A 17,316-nucleotide genomic window follows, 5' to 3' on the forward strand; every position below is an offset into this window, starting at 1 on the left:
CGCACTGTAGGCAAATTAGTTTAAAATGTAACCTAAACTTTATAACTAATAATAAAATTTCCTTCCTCCTACCATATCTAGACATGAACTATGAAAAATCATTCTGGCTGTGAGTAATAACCAATTATTTAGATGCTTCATCGTCATTAGAGTCAGAATTGCTAATATCGACGATAATATCTAATACTAAATATTGTTTAAACATCTCCAGACCTCAAGAGGAACTTACGTCAATTTTTATAAGTATTTGGACTGTATTTTCATCTGCAATGCGCTGTTTATCATGTTCTTTATAATTTGCATTACATCTTTCCTCTAGCCCTGTTATTATAAGCTTAGTGACTTAGTGATTATTCGTAGATTTAATTATAATTATGATAAGAAAGATCAAAGTTGTTTGTTAACTACGATAAAAATTGCAATTCAGAGAATTAGCCCTAATAAAAACGAATGCGTTTGTTTAAATGTAGCTAATAAATTAGTGTATGCGTACAGAGTCGTTTTAGCGTTGACAAAGTTTCCGATTTCATTGTTTGTTTCAGTTTTCATACAAATATCGATTTCAAGGCTTCCAAATTTATTTACGTTTGTTAAGTTATTAATTTATTTAATTATACCAAAGATTTTCTTTAGTCCGGCGGTAGTTTTGTCCCAGTTTAACAATTGTTATCCTATATATCACGATTTCCATCTTAAAGTAATTACTCAACCGATAATTTCATTGGATTAATCAAAAATTTAATAACTAGGTAAGGCGATATTGGAAATGATTTTTTTAGAATCAATAGGCTAAGATATTGTATGTTATTATTAATAATGTAATCAGTAATCACTGAAATAAAATAAAAACTGCATTTGTTGGTTTTTATTCAACTCCTCTAGAACTTACAAAATTACTTATACTATGTACGAGCCAATGCTGTATATTTGGCTCACTTAGACTTTCTTAGTTTTATCAGCATGGCGATTACGTAAATCGACGAAGTTACGCCCCGAGAGTATAGCCAGACCTACATACGTACTCTCTTCAACATTGCATTCATTCGTAGCAATTAATATTTAATTATTTAGAATATATTCTATTGTTGTACGCGGGTATAATATAGAGTAAAAATAAAATTACCTATTATTTGAAACATTCCGATGACCTAAGACATACAATATTATATATTTCAGGATATTATATATCTGAGAGTTCATATATAGAGATACATACCTACTATAATAATTGTTCTTTTCTCTGTATTTACTAATAACTTTTTACTAATTTACCCAAAATCCTTTTGGGGAAATTTGTAAAAAGTTGGGTTAAAAATGAGACCCTTTCCTTTTAAATTTGATTTGGTATTTTGAAGGTCCAAAATACCAATTCATATCATTGAGAAGGGGGTACGTAAGGGGGCATTGTAGAAACTAGACTATAGTTTAATATAAAAACGAACTCTTAAATACCAACCGCTTCCTTGGGCTTGTTGAATTATCAATTTACAACGTATTACTAATTGGCTTGATTCTACAAAGTGTACTGTGAGTGCTCTGAAGAGTTCCATGGGTTCATCTCTTCTGCCTCGTTTTAACACTGTACGAGCGGAATCAATTCAAAATTTCTCCCTAAGCGACAAGACCTCCAAATGTTCAAAGTATATATATGTATAACATATATGAGAGTATACTCGCGTCCTGTATGCGTTTGCGTTAAATAGGGAGTATTATATTAAAAACTAATTTAAAAGGGTAAAGATCTTAATCGCCATATTTGATGCCAAACTATTTTCAGCTCTCCATCATGATTATCACTGCTGCCGTCGCGTAAATCTTGATTGAGCCGAGATAAATCTTGATTGAGATAGCTAGTATGAAATCAGTTGTATATCTAAACATTCCATTAAGCTAAGATCTGTATTAATAGGCCGATCGAGCTATTTTGAGCCGCGTCGATTGATTAATTCCACTCAAGCTGTTGGCTATCGAGACACACTTCAGACGTAAACAAGTGCTCTTTCTGCATTGAATCTTGCAAAGCAAATTTTATACGAAAGTATCTCTAAAGTTTTCCGTTGAATATATTATTAACCCATGTAGATAGTAACTTATTGACACAGAAATTCCAAGATCTTGACTTCTAATAACCCTTTCAATAATGATCAAGGACTCTTCTCAGAAAACTTGAAAATAAGAGCATTATAAAAGTTCCTTTAAAATATTTAGCTCTTTGTTAGTTTAAGAGTGAGTTATTTTACGATTTGTACACTTTTATATAAGATTTAAATGTAGACATTAAGGGGCCTAGCATAGGTAGCTATCAGCTAAGTATAACCAATGCATAATTACTAATTAATATAAAACCTAAAGCTCTTTTTTACAAATTATTAATGCGATCCTTGTTAATTCAGACACTATGCAATTAAATAGATAGGTCCCACAATATGAACTTCTATATACAGAATTTACTTCGTGTTTTGTAATACAATTTTGTGGGCTTCACGAAATCCTCAAAGCCGACAAATAGTATACGGCCCAGTTTATCCTAGTTTACGACGTGGGTACCAAACGTAAAAGAATATAGCTCGTATATCATCAAAATATAGGTCTTAATAGCCACCTTTGCCGTTTTGATATTGCTTAATAATTTTTTACGCAAACTTTTCGTAACAAATTATTAATATTTAAGCCTTAATTCAGAGCCAAGAATAGGATTATAATAAATGAAATTAAGAAGTCATATTGAACTCTTTATTAGTAGTATTGTTATGTATAATGTTTTGGCGAATATTGCGTAGTTATAACCTATTTGCAAGGTACAAAAATATGGTGTTAATATTGGCATATTTTGCCACACATAATTTGTCTTATTAAATGGTACGATATACATTATCAATCATATCATCATAGTGAATTCGTACATTATATTATCATTACATAATCAAATAAATACTATCATTAAAAGGTGTTTTTCCCTTACATTTCCAAATTAATTATTTGGATAATTAATTTCTCCCCATGTTAACTTTGGCAGTTTTCCATTCCCGTTGACAATTATTATGATAACAATGGATATGAAACACAATTGCTTTTACATGAAACATTTCTTATACTTATGCATATATTTATTAGATATTTTCAGAACAAAGTATCAACCCTTTCCCTATATATTATGTGACTATTGAATACATACAATTAAGATTAAATGTTAATATATGCTATATAGTAGTAAAAAATATAATATACAGAGTCACTTAAATATCTTAAAAAGATATTCTTTAAAAATAAAAAATAAACAATTTACATTAATCACTTAGTCAAACCTGTCACAAATAAAGCCAGTTCTGGTGCAGAAGAAACGGTTTAAGTTCTTTTTTATAAATGTCTTATGCTTAAAAGAGATAATACGTATAACAGAAAAAAATATTTTTCTAACTCAACGCTGAAAATGTCGTAACTACTTTAAATTTATTGTATAAAAAGAGGTTGGCGCCTGAAGTTAATGACAAAAATTATTGCTATAAAAAAATTAAAGGCGCAATTATTTTAAGCGCTTAAAGTAGAATAACATGCAAACGGGTAAGGTTATAAAAAAATACATTTATTTTGGAACATAAATAAGGTATCACTTATTCCACGTCATTAAATTCGAACCTGTAGGCATCCCTACTCATCGGAAAACACGACAGAGGGTGTAGGCCGAGAGAAGCCGTCGTAAAAAAACTCTCGGTACTCTAAAACAAACTAAAGCAAGTCATCAAACAATACTACAATATTTAAAACAATATAGCAAATTAATAAGAAGTAGCCTGCACTAGCTCTAGTCCCAGGCCCTTTTATCAACTAAATATTGAACAATTAACTAATTCACGTTACTCGAATAATCGCTATTAACAGTTATTTAAGTTGGCAATTTTACTTAAAGTCAACAATAATAGTAATTCCGGTAAACTGTCAGTATGCTAGTAGACGGCATTCCTTCCACTGATTTAGAAATAAAAACGGTTTGAAATTGATGTATACAAAAAGTGGTGTTTGTTCTTGTTTATCATTTCACTGACACTTAAATAAGTGCGAAATCCCTTAAACATTTAATGTACCAAGCACGTTATTGTACCATAGATACACATACATAATAATTTATTTAAGTTAGCTGACTTAATGCGATAGAACAGAGTTCCCCAAACTTTTTTGTGTCGTAGACCCCTTGCCTTGTTTTTCCGTGTTGGGTAGACCCCCTACTTACCTGATATTGATTTCCTGTATATTTCTAACTGTAGTGAAGTTTAGTGTTAAAAACTTAAAGTAAAAACACAATACAGTAATACCCCGACTTACGCTACCTCGACTTACGCGAATTCGGAGTTACGCGATTTAATTTTCTCGTCTATTCGTTTTTTATTTGAACGCCGCGCAGTTAAAGTCAAGCGGCGGCGTTTGTTTCTGACTCCCCCCGCTCGCATTATTATTCCTTCAGTTTACAACAGGCACAGACGTGTAGTGATGTAAACTGTGTAGGATAGTAATGATGTTCAAGAGCTTGTGGATTCACACAATGAGGAGGTCACAAATGATGAGCTCATATCAATGCGTGAACAAGAGGAAGAAATTGATAATCATGATTCTTTGGATCCAGTTCAATTGGAAGATCAAATGACAGTTGGAAACTTGACAGAAGCCCTCAGTTCGATTGAAAAAGGGTTAACAATTTTGGAAAGCATAGACTCCAATGAAGAGCGCATTTTTGTTACAAAACATGGAATTAAAAAATTACTAGGATGCTACGAGGAGATATACGGGAGAAGAAAACGACTTTGTAATTACAATTTATGAAACCTTCTACATCAAATTAACTTCGGATTGCGTTTATACACTCTATTAATATAGTTTGTCATATATCTTTATCTAGAATGAGATACTAATTATTTCCTAAATTATTGTTTTATTTCGTCTCCAGTCCCAATTAAACATACTTTGTATGTCTTTATATGCAAATTTGTACCCCGACTTACGCGAATTCGACTTACGCGGATAGCGCTCAGTCCCACCTATCGCGTAAGTCCGGGGTATTACTGTATGTTAATTTATACATTTGTTTTTTTTTGTTTCTACAAGTTCAAAATGTATTGCGACCACAAAGCGAATACCAACATCCTACAACTTACAAAATTTTATAAACATATATAATATTTTTTTTACTTCATAGGTACTTTTATAAATAATGTATATGTTTTGATATTATAAGATAGTATGAGTTAAGTAAATAGGTACTATCAGTGTATGTGTTGAGATCCACTATCCATTTTCATTTCATGGACCTCCAATTTTTTTTCGCTCACATAGACCCCTTGCAGGTTGTCATAGACACCTAGGGTTCGATATAGACCACTTTGGGAATCACTGCGATAGACTATGAGCCTATTTCTGAATCTATGATAAGTCAGTTTCAACTCTCAAAACACAACTCAAACACATAATGTCAGGGTTGAATTTCTACTACTACTTTCTACTTTTGACAATGCACAGTACAAATTAACATCCATATATACCATTAAATTATGTTATGTAATAAATCTCCTTCACAGCACCGTAGTCCTTACTTCTATAAAAATAAGTATAGTTTTCCTGTAAAATAGCGATCGTTTCCGGTGACATATTGTCCGGCTGAGTCATTGGCTGGTTGTACGAGGTTTTGGCTTCAGCCCAAAGCGTTGTTCTCAACATCAATACAACACTTGGTTGTGTTAGCAGCTGATAACGAAAATTATTACCTATTGAAAGAACAGACCATTGAATATACATAAACAGTTTTAAATACACATTAAGATTATTGGAAGGCTAATTTAGTTTTGTCTATGACCTGTTCTGTATATATCGTAATCCTATATATTTACTTAAAGAGAAAGCTAGATAATTCAGAATTATGTGCCTAAAGTAAATTATGAAATAATTTATGGTTTTTAATTTTTGTAGTGCAGCATCAGAGGCTCTGAAAGTTCATAATCATGTTTGACCTGATATTTGACACATTTAAAATCGTGGCAGAATAATAATGTGGCCATTTCAGTCTTCGTGTTTCAATAATTTATCGTCGTGTAAATACGATGCTATTAGGATCGATTATATTGTATTTCAACAGAAGTGAGAACTGAAGTCAGTAAAAAGTCTCAACAAGCAAGCAATCAGTACGACGTTAATAGAAGAAGATTTTTATCCAATTCAAAAAATAGCAAAGTAGTTTCTTGTCTGATCTTTTGCTCCATCTGTCGAGCGAGCTTTTTTTGGCGCATTAGGGTAAAATTTTTAGAGATCGTCACGAAGATCTGCAGCGTTTCTGTTGAAGAAAAGGGACAAAACGATTGACACCGATTGAGAGAGGGTGAGGAAGGGAGATCGAGAAAAGATACACGCTATTGATTGATGTATTCGTTTAGTCTTACATATTAGAACTTTAAATGGTAATTCTTTCGCCTAACGTCTTGTGCAGTAAAGGCAGATTTTTGAGTAATAATAAATTAACAAAGAAGTTTCATTTCTGACATGTGTACTGTGTACGCACGCACTTTTTCAAACAACACAGGTACAAAATAAATAAAATACAATATTTAGGGTGACAAGCACTCATAGGCAAACGACATATAGGAAGTGATAAAAAAGTAATGAAAATAAATTATAAGAACTAAATGAATTTTGATTTCAAAATGTGTGAGGAACACCCAGCCCTATCCCGTTTATCAGAATGCTCAATCTAGACGTCAGTGAGTTTAGGCCAAAAGGCGTTCTTCTGAAAAGGACAAATGGGATGATGCGATTCCTGGGGTATCTAGAGAGTAAACGAAAATTTTAATTAACTTAAAAGGTTTGGGCAATCAACCTGATTCCTAAATATCTGTGTCAGTAAAATTTTAAACCCTTGGATTCAGTGACACAATCACTAGTACTACTAGTAGTAATCCTAGTACTCCAATTTGAACAGCAAAATATTATATTCCTGACCCCATACTCACTTTTATTATTATGTTTAATTTCTCTTACGTTGTACTTTTAATATCGTTAAACAAACACAGGCGAGCGCGTGAAATTTGGTGTTAAATCGCGTTTAATACTCCAAAGATGTTAAAATATATGCAAATCCAAGAAAGTTCATTATTCAGCACCCTGTAGCTTCTGCGAGGCAGTGACGTCATCGGCAGGTTAATGAACTTCATCTGTAGCGTTTGCTAAAACATTGAGTTAATATTGTATGCTGAAAGCGCAGTGAATGTAGTCATCTAACTGGGACCAATTTCATAGATAAACCGGTATATAACCATCACCAATAAATGTTTTTAATGCATAGTTATATCTGATAAAGGACGGGTACTAGTCAAAATCACGTATCGTAGATTTGATGTTATCAATTTTGTTTTAGTTAAAACCAATAAGATACGATAATATCAATGGGTGACTCTAATTAAAAACACCATACAATATATAATGGTTAAAGAACTTTATTTCTCATTACAAAAAAATAATTACATGAGAAACTTAATATTAATATGTATATACGAGCGAGATACACGCCACCATTAGCCGTCTCAATTTTAGTTAACTATACAATACAAATGCCTCGTTCCAAAAAAAACAAAATCACTTGTAACGTGCCTATATAGTTTTAATTCAATAATAGCGAGTATTATGGAGTTTAAAATAATTGCATTATAGCATGTTAGCTTGGCCAAGACATAAATATTGTATATTTTACGAGTTATTTAATTTTTAAAAAAATGACGTTTACATCCTTTTTTGTTTCGTGACCGTGTCATCCGTCTCATCTCAGGCAAACTTCAGCCATACGATTCATAATCATGAATTTTGCTAGAGTGCTCTTAAAAGTATCCTTTACTCTCCAGTTTGCAGATCGAAACAAATATTATTGCACCGGAAACAGAACACGATTAAACAGTTAGTTTTATAGATAATATGACTATGCATTTGGTCTTCATACTTCAAGAAAAACAATTGCAGTTAGTGAAAATGCGATTAAATTTCCATTACTTGCCGCCCAAGGACATATAAGAACTATTAATATATCGACGCTTGTTATATTTTATGTTTACACTGTTGATACGAACTAAACAGTTCGTTGCTAACGCTACAATCTGTTTTAATAGATGGGTTATGTCATGTGTTCACTTCGTGATACCCACAGGCGGTCTCCACAATTTCTTGACGCCGAACGTGGAAACACGCTATTGATTTTAGCAAATGTTAGATGATTAACACAAAATATCAGCGTTTTACATTAATTAAATAATTAATTAATTCGTTATAGTCACGGATATATAAAAAGCGCATAAACATATTGAAGGTTACATAACACAATAACACGTAAATTAAATAACATAAGAAATATTTTCATTCAAATTTTAGGCTTGAATATAAAAGATAACTTAGTTTTGTGAAAGAAGAGCGGTGTTAGCTTCTGTAAGTGTCATTATGTAGAAATCGGCCAGCCAATTGTCTATGCTATCAAACTCAATGGGATATACGGAAGTGCGAGGAAAAAAAACCAAATGTGTAATAAAAAAAGTTTTCTTTTTCACAACTAAATTGAATCAAGACGGCGAATCCACTTCGATGTACACATAGGCCCGCTTCTTTTCCTTTTTATATGCTTCGTAGCACGCACAGAATACAAATGATCTCTGTTCAAAATTATCTGTCAAGTACAGAAGTATTTTATCTACGTCAACGTTGGCTTTTATTAAGCTACAGAGCCACATACTTATTATTGGCTGGTAAGAACGTCGCTGGCGTGAATTGTGCCAGTAAATAAAAATTAACCATTATAAGGGGAATAATTTGAAGGCTCACTTAATAATTTATTCAAATGACTTTATATATTTTATAAAACTTACGAACAAGTGATGGTTTTGCTACCTATACTATTAGTAAATCATACATATCTATATACATCTTAATATATATATTTCTTGTGTGCGTGTGTATGTGACTGAACTCCTCCTAAACGACTGGACCGATTTAGACGAAATTTTTTGTGTGTGTTCAAGGGGATCTGGGAATGGTTTAGATTCACAATTTTGTCCGCTGGACAATGTTTTTTTTAATTAATTTTCAATTTATTAGTTGTTGTTGATTTTGGAATGTTTTACATTGGATCCGACAGACGGCGCTACCATCGCAGTGTCAAATTTTAAATAATATTCGAATTTTAATTTTAGTCTGTCCCGAAATTTAAAAAAAGTTTTGTTATCATTGTGTTATATCGTGTGTGACCATGTGCTGGATCGTTAGATATTGTCAACATTTGAATAATAATTTTCATCAAAATGGCTTATTAAAAATTGAAATTTTGAAATTAAAGACGTGTAGACAGGACAACGTCTGTCGGATCCGCTAGTATACTATAAACATCATATAGCTATATGTATATTTATAGGTTGAAGGGGGCTCTAATTGCCAAGTGTTGAATGCGCCATTAGTGCTTATCATAGTGAATAGGTGATATCTAATCTCTAGACTAATATATAGATTATATAAATAACATTCCAAATATCACATCGATTTGTATTTAAACGTCAATTAATCAATAAAGCTTTTTTATAAATCTGACTAATCTGACTCTCCTAATTATTATGCCGTAATGGCGAAATTTTTTCTAACGATAGCTAAACTTATAAGTTTTTTTACAAAAAAATGAATTTTCCAGCCTTTAATTTCACTTTCAATTTTAAATTTCACCATTTTACATCAATTAACAATTTTAGGCAATCATGAAAAAAAGGCGAAACAGAGACTTTATGTCCTATGAGAAACTTTTATTGACGTTACATTTGCTTTTTTTTAAACTCATTTACGAGTACATTTTAATGATCAGTTTCATACTAATTTTACACAAATCTTCCAGTGACATCTGTGGTGGGGTCAGTCGTACAATAAAATCAGTGGCACTACCTTTCTTAGTCTGAGCCTCACATTTCTGTATCCTTCACCGTTCGACCAAACATACTCTCTTATCTTGATGAAACCTAAATTGATTTTTTTCTTAAATACTTCAGTGGGCGGCTGGTTCCACATAGTGGTGTACGGCAAAACTTCAAACAATTTCTGAATAACGCTTAGTTAGGGACGTCGAGGTGATACGAACCTAGGAACTCAAGAGTGGGAGTCACATGCTGTAGCCAACAGGCCAACACTGCTCATTCGTACATTACGGACATATCATTGTTTAATTGTATGTAGTGTATTAAAATATTTCAAGGAATGAAACACTGCATGTAAAGCTAATAACAAAACAAGTTGTTATCAATTGTTGCGTTCTAAGAATGCTTAAATGTGTTAAGTGGTACTCGGTTATCAGATAAATCACTGGATGAGTAACACGATAAGGGAATTCATAGGAAATATTCTGTTTTTATTGACGCTCAAGAAAATATCCGGCTATTTGCCACGTAGTATAATTTCAGAAGGAAAATTCAAACAAACTTCGGTAAATCAATATTTGTTTCTCATTCGTAATAAAATTAAATTCGTAATCTTTACAATAATAAGCTTTAACTTTTACGCGAAATAAAAAAAAATTAACAAAGGGCGGAAATAAATAATATAGACATTAATCACCAAGACACTTATATATTAATTAATAAATAATTCACAATCACAACTCGGTTAAATGTTTTGGTTCTGACGTAACGCACACACTGTTTTACTGCATATTTTTTTTTAATACAAATAATGTAAAACTCATAGTTGCAATAAACGTGAATATGTGAGCATCATGTATATATATATATGGGCATTGGGCAACCAGTATTTTTTTAATATTGTAGACTTGCAATTTTGTCTTTTAAAAGTGCCTTATCAATAGGCCTTTAAGATTTGACTTTATATTAATTTAGCAAATAAACTATACAATACAAGGGATAATATCACAGGCGATGTTATAGTAACAGCACTCGACGTATCGCAGTCTGTCTTGTTGAAGCCCAAAGTTTCCCAAACAGCATTTCTCAAATCAGCATTGGCGTTGACTGCTGCGTTGACAGCTGTACTCTGCGCTGTCGTATATTGGTCTGATCTACTGAACTGCCATGCTCTTACTGCAATAATTATTACAACATATACAACGATTCGTGGTGATTAGATGTTCAAGCTTGATTTAGGTTATAACAAAATCAAGCTAGAACAGCCTTTGGAGTAGAGACTCTTGGGCCGTGGGGTTCATGTGCACAGGCCCTAATTAAAGATTTAAGTCGGCGCCTGGTAGATGGTACTGTTGACCCCATAACTGATGCTTTCCTCGCTAAACGATTAAGTATCGCAATAAAGCAAGGAAATGCTGCAAAATACACTGCCACGGGAAGGAATAAACTTTTAAAATTTGCTTCATTTTTCTACTTATCATTTCTTATTTTTTATTATCACTTTGGATTCTTAACAAAACAATACCTGATTAGTTATAGACACCGAAACAAACCTCACCTCCCCCTAAGGCCCATACTATTAATTGCATCGTTGTACATGGAAGAGGTCGGGAACAAGTATTGGTATGTAATCTAGCCTAATTTAAGTTAAGTCAGGTCGCTTATTTAATACAATATAGTAAACAATTGTCGATCCAAAAAAAGTTTAAGTATTATCATCGAAAATGGGCATAATTATTTGCCTAAAAAATAAATACTTATTTATATATCTGAATTTTGCCTCGTCTATTCTATCTATTAAATATGAAAAAAAAAACAATGAAATTTATATGTCTTATTACCATTTCTCCGTGTGTCATTTTGTAAGTTATTACAACCATATAGCAGAACGTATCCGATATTATCTGTAGCCAATACTACGCCGCTGAAAGTTTCATCTGAAAAAATAACAAAGTTCTTCAATTTGTGTTAACACTATTAATTTACTCTTTTAACAATTGAGGAAATAGGTCTTAAAAGAAAAAATAAGAAAAATTGATTCTTTAGTTTGTTTTCCGTTTGTAGGAATTTGAAAACCCCATCACACACAACACTTTTTTTTGTGGTGGCTTGTTTATTTTTTTTATCCTTTGCTAGCTTGCTTATGTTCTAAAGTATTTGATGTGTATGTATGAAAAACTTGTGAAGTCATATTTTCTTGTATAACTCATACACATATATAGATAGATAGTACATACATAAATATAGAATATATTACATAAAAATATAATTCCTAGCAAAATATGATTTTAAATAATAAAAAGGGAATATAGTATTGTCTTTTATTTACATAACTTTTACACATTTAAAGAAAAACACTTTTTTAACGGATTATAGATATGTATTATTATATTTAAACACCGTGGAGGGAGGAGGACACCGTGAGCAATTTCTGCAAAAACCCTACATCTTTTAGTCGATACCAACTCCGGGGAAATAAATACAGATAACACAACATTTTCTGCAGCTGTAATACTTTTTGACATTTAACACCTTTGTCTTCAGTCACCGTGACCACGCACGCTGTAAAGCACGCGAAACGTCGGTTTAAATTTAAAATTATGTACAAATAATTATAAGTTTAAATATAATAATACATATCTATAATCCGTTAAAAAAGTGTTTTTCTTTAAAAAGGGAATATTTTTTTTTAGTGAGTAAGTCCGCATTCAGTCTGAAACTTGGTTCATGCTATATTCACGTAATTGTGCAAAAAAATTCACACTATTTAATCTGTAATCTGGATGACCTGATCCACTCAAACGAATGATAATCCCACCGGTTTATCTGATATCAGTTTTATCTTTTTTTCATATTTACGGCATTCTATTTTATAACTCAAACGATCCCATAAATTTCGTACGTCGCATGAATCTCTTAATATAAGGCAGATTCTTAACCAGCTCATTGCATTATATTTAGCCCAAACCTTTGATTTAAAATGAGAAAAAACGTTGACACGTTGTATTGGTCATCATTAGTATCATCAAGAGCATCTATGTTTCTTCTTTCAGATGTCCGGATTGTCCACAATTTAGCGATATAAAGGAAAATCGGAAATACCCGAGTCTCTACCAAGTTGAAAAAGACATAGACACTATCTTTGTTTTTAAGGTAATGTTCCGGTCAACAACAGAATTGACCCATTCTCATTGCTTATTTGGCCACCTGAGGCCATTCTTCTTGACATATCGTTTTCGCTTTCTGCTTGATTGCTTATTATTTTTTCTATATAGCTAAATACATTTCGGGAATTAAACTCAGGACCAACCAGTTAATCGTTCCAACAAATGTGTAGTTGTCTTTCATTGTCAGGAGACGTGTGTAATTTTGTCCCTAATTAAACCAAGGAATCTGTAAAAGGGGCAACTTAATAAAAAATTTAAATGAAAATAGTTCACCTGGGAATGTAAAAACAAGTTGGTTTCCCGACCCAGTAGTGACAGTCGCCTTTCTAGAGACAACTTTTTTGTTTACCACTTGCCGAATCTCAAATTGAGCAGAGGAAAATACACCGTTGCTATTAGTGACTCCTGAAATAGTGCTAAAAGCACATTGTCCAGTTTCATTTTCACTTGCAATCCTTCGTAATATGTGCCAATCGCCTTGAAGCTGAAATATAACATGATAAACTGTTAAGTACAATTCAGCTTACGGAGACTAGAAATTACCGTAACATGTTACAAGATTATTTCAGTGATTCGAGGATTGGCGTTAGTTTGAACTCATAAGATAATATGTTCGAGATTACGATTTTTTAGCAAGAAATATGGTTTATGGCCGTTTAAATATACAAGTGATTCATTTATGCGCGATAAAAAGTAATTAGTGATAAATTTTTGAGCGTGAAATTGCTGTATTTTTTCGTTTTATTGAATTCCTCATTCATTGTTTTTTTTTTTTAATTCGAGATAGACGGCTTTCCTATGAGATTTCCTAGCTTTTAACAATATTTAAGAAAATAATACTGTTTACTTTACATTTAATTGTAAAGCTAAAAAGCTGGTTTAATTAGTTTTCTATTAATTTCTGATATTACTAGTAAGTAATTATAATATATTTTTGCACATGTTTTAACCGCTACACGAGTATGTTTGACAGAGCCCATTTATATTAACAGAGCATAATAATGTTTCCTTCATAGCAATAAATAAACAAAAGAAGAACTACAAATGCTATTGAGTGCTATATGATTAAAAAAAAACTATATTTTTAGACTTAAAACCTTGGAAAATAATATTGTGTAGGGAAACCACTTTCACGATAACCCTTTATCAGTTAAATTATGTTTATGCTGTGATAAAGAGACAGGTTGGAGCAAAATGATGAGTAAATTTTATGAATACTATGTATGGATTCGAACAAATTTACTTTATTATTTTATAAACAAAAAGGAAATTAAATCAGTGGCTCTACAACGTCTAGGTCTGGCCCTAAGATTTATGTATGTGTCACGATCATTTGTCAATCTAATACGCAAGTGGGTGATCAGCCTTCTGTGCCTGACACACGCCTTACTTTTCGGGTCTAAGGGAAGTCTGTTTCCTCATGATGTTTACCTTCACCGGTCTAGCAAATGTTCAATGCACACATATAAAGAAAGTCCATTGATGTACAACCGGGGATCGGTCGCACGAAGCCACTAGGCCAACTCTAATCTTAATATATATATTTCTTGTGTGCGTGTGTATGTGACTAAACTCCTCCTAAACGACTGGACCGATTTAGACGAAATTTTTTGTGTGTGTTCAAGGGGATCTGGGAATGGTTTAGATTCACAATTTTGTCCGCTGGACAATGTTTTTTTAATTAATTTTCAATTTATTAGTTGTTGTTGATTTTGGAATCTTTTACATTGGATCCGACAGACGGCGCTACCATCGCAGTGTCAAATTTTAAATAATATTCGAATTTTAATTTTAGTCTGTCCCGAAATTTAAAAAAAGTTTTGTTATCATTGTGTTATATCGTGTGTGACCATGTGCTGGATCGTTAGATATTGTCATAACATTTGAATAATAATTTTCATCAAAATGGCTTATTAAAAATTGAAATTTTGAAATTAAAGACGTGTAGACAGGACAACGTCTGTCGGATCCGCTAGTATATAATAAAATAGTCTATTGTTAGTAGATAACTTGGCTAATGTTAAATGGATAAACAAATTAAAAGCTTTCCTTTTTTGGTAAATGAATATATAGTTGACTTTTAACATTAATATCTTACCTGGGTTGCATTTAAGTTAGTCACAGAATCTGTAGAGTTAAAATCACAGGCACCTTCAAACTGAAGCTGTCCAGCGACACTCGCGATAAACGTGACGATAATGAATCGATACATCTTGTAGTGAGAATAACAGGGCAACGAGTCCCTGGTTAGTTTAAATACTATCTATCTTATCTGATATCACTCTACGAACAATGAATGCTTGACTATAGAGATGGCTATAAAAAGATAGTGAACTGAACTTTTACCAAGGTATATATTTCAATATTAGACTGTAATTAACAAATAATGAATAACGTTCATCATATTAACACAACTGTGCAGTTTTGTATCGCATTGTCCGGACATACAACGAATATTTGAGCATTCACTTATTTACGCCCAAACCCAATAACCTATATCAATCCATCTGAGATAGACATCTTTATACAAATATTGTTAAATGTGTGCCAATAACCAATCGACGGATAGTAATAGCCATCTGTCGATACAAGCTATCCATGTAGGTCGGATCGGTGTATGTCTATAGACCTTTGTATGAAAATGACAGTTCAACTGTGCCAATATCCTATCTAACTTACACCCGTTTTTAAAATAATTTCAAATCAAATTGTTATTTAAACATAGACGTATATATTTCAATATTATTTCTACGGTTTTATTTACTTTTTTTGGTTTATATTAATTATCAAATACGAATGTAAAGAGCGAAGACTATTTTATGTCGCAAAAAATGGATTGTAAGTATTCGTAGGGTTTGGTTAGTGGGATGCAGATAAGAGATCGATCGACTGAGTATTAAGAATATTCATACCGTCATATGCATCATGAGTACAGACAGATTACTTGTACAACTTTTCGTACACACACTGTTTCATACCATCACACAACACAGCTAATTTGGGTATTACTTAGTTAAATGTATAGAATAATTTTAATTATTTTTGCCTTTCCTTCTTTTCCTGCCTTTCCTGATAATCTTTGAACCTTTTAGTTTATATGTATTCCATCTTTAGTGTAATTATTTTTTGATATAGTATAATTTATGTTGAAGGATTACGAAATAAAATTCAATTCAATTCCGTTTATTTCCACGTTTGTGTCATAGATTAAAACTGATGAAACGTTATCTACAACAGTTGTCTTGAAATTTAATTTCCGCATCACATACCATGCGCACAATCACAAAAGACCCTCACGTACATAAAGAGTTTTTTGGGTTGATCGTACCTGTCTTGTTTCAACACCGTAAGGGTATTAATTCAAAATCTCATCAGCATCATCTTGATGGAAGCCTTCCACGGTCCGCTTAACGTCGTTTTCTTTTGCGAACTAGCGAAGTGTGGAATTGAGTCCCCGTGGGAGTCTTCCCTGGTATATACCCCCAATTGCTTAAAGAAAGAGTATAGTCAAACCTCAAAGGCCGTCAACTCATTAAAATGTATGACCATAATGTGCAAATGCTACCTTTTTTAGAGTGACGTAGGTAAAAAAACACTTGAATTATTTCACAGAATCCTGTTGTTTTTTTTTAATATTGTCCTTCGTTATATTCGTTTTGACTTATGTATTTTAGCACTTCTTGAGCTTGCATTATCTGATTTTTTTCTCACTTGTTGCCTGGAAGAGATCGCTCGAAAACTATAAGGCTGCCAGTAAACTAACTAAAGACTAAAAAGGAGGGCATCATTTTTAGTTAGTTTTCATTTAATGACTTCAACTGTATTATATTTCTGTAGACAACGATGTGTTAATAAATTAATAAATAATATGTAGCAACTTTAAAGAAAGCCAGAAAAATAAAGGGAACATTTTCAAGTTAGATTTGATTAATGTCAGTATCTTGCTTTGGCGCATTCCACTTGTACTCGAATCTAGTTTAGAATGCAAATTGCACTGAATTACTTAAAACTTCCACTGCGGTTGTGGTTTAGAACATATTCAACCATTTTAATTTGTCATTTAATTTTACAATACTATTCAATTAAAATAAAAGACATCCAAATTGTAAGGTGCCTATTTTGTAAATAAAATTTATAGTAATGAAAGGGTAAGTATGTATGTATTTTTCCTTAAAATATATAATATATAAATATGTATATTATGTAAAATATTATATAATATAAAAAGTTATATTAGTTAT

At 32.1% G+C, this 17,316-nt stretch overlaps 1 protein-coding gene across 1 annotated transcript; it reads right to left on the reverse strand.

Moving 5' to 3' along the window:
* Window positions 1-10,601: 10,601 nt before the first annotated feature.
* On the reverse strand, window positions 10,602-15,331 carry LOC111001858. Its single transcript, XM_022271899.2, has 4 exons — window positions 15,174-15,331; window positions 13,349-13,559; window positions 11,750-11,845; window positions 10,602-11,084 (listed from the first exon to the last, which is right to left on the reverse strand). The coding sequence occupies exons 1-4, from the start codon at window positions 15,285-15,287 to the stop codon at window positions 10,870-10,872; spliced, it is 636 nt and encodes a 211-aa protein (XP_022127591.2). The 5' UTR covers window positions 15,288-15,331; the 3' UTR covers window positions 10,602-10,869.
* Window positions 15,332-17,316: the final 1,985 nt, after the last annotated feature.

The sequence above is a fragment of the Pieris rapae genome, chromosome 17 (genome assembly GCF_905147795.1).
Source record: "Pieris rapae chromosome 17, ilPieRapa1.1, whole genome shotgun sequence".
NCBI lineage: Eukaryota > Metazoa > Arthropoda > Insecta > Lepidoptera > Pieridae > Pieris > Pieris rapae.

Coding starts and splice junctions, on each gene's coding strand:
- LOC111001858 (XM_022271899.2), bottom strand. CDS start 15,287: ATGTATCGATTCATTATCGTCACGTTTATCGCGAGTGTCGCTGGACAG. Junction 13,560..15,173: donor CTAACTTAAATGCAACCCAG/GTAAGATATTAA, acceptor GTTATATTTCAG/CTTCAAGGCGATTGGCACAT. Junction 11,085..11,749: donor AAATGACACACGGAGAAATG/GTAATAAGACAT, acceptor TAATTATTGCAG/TAAGAGCATGGCAGTTCAGT.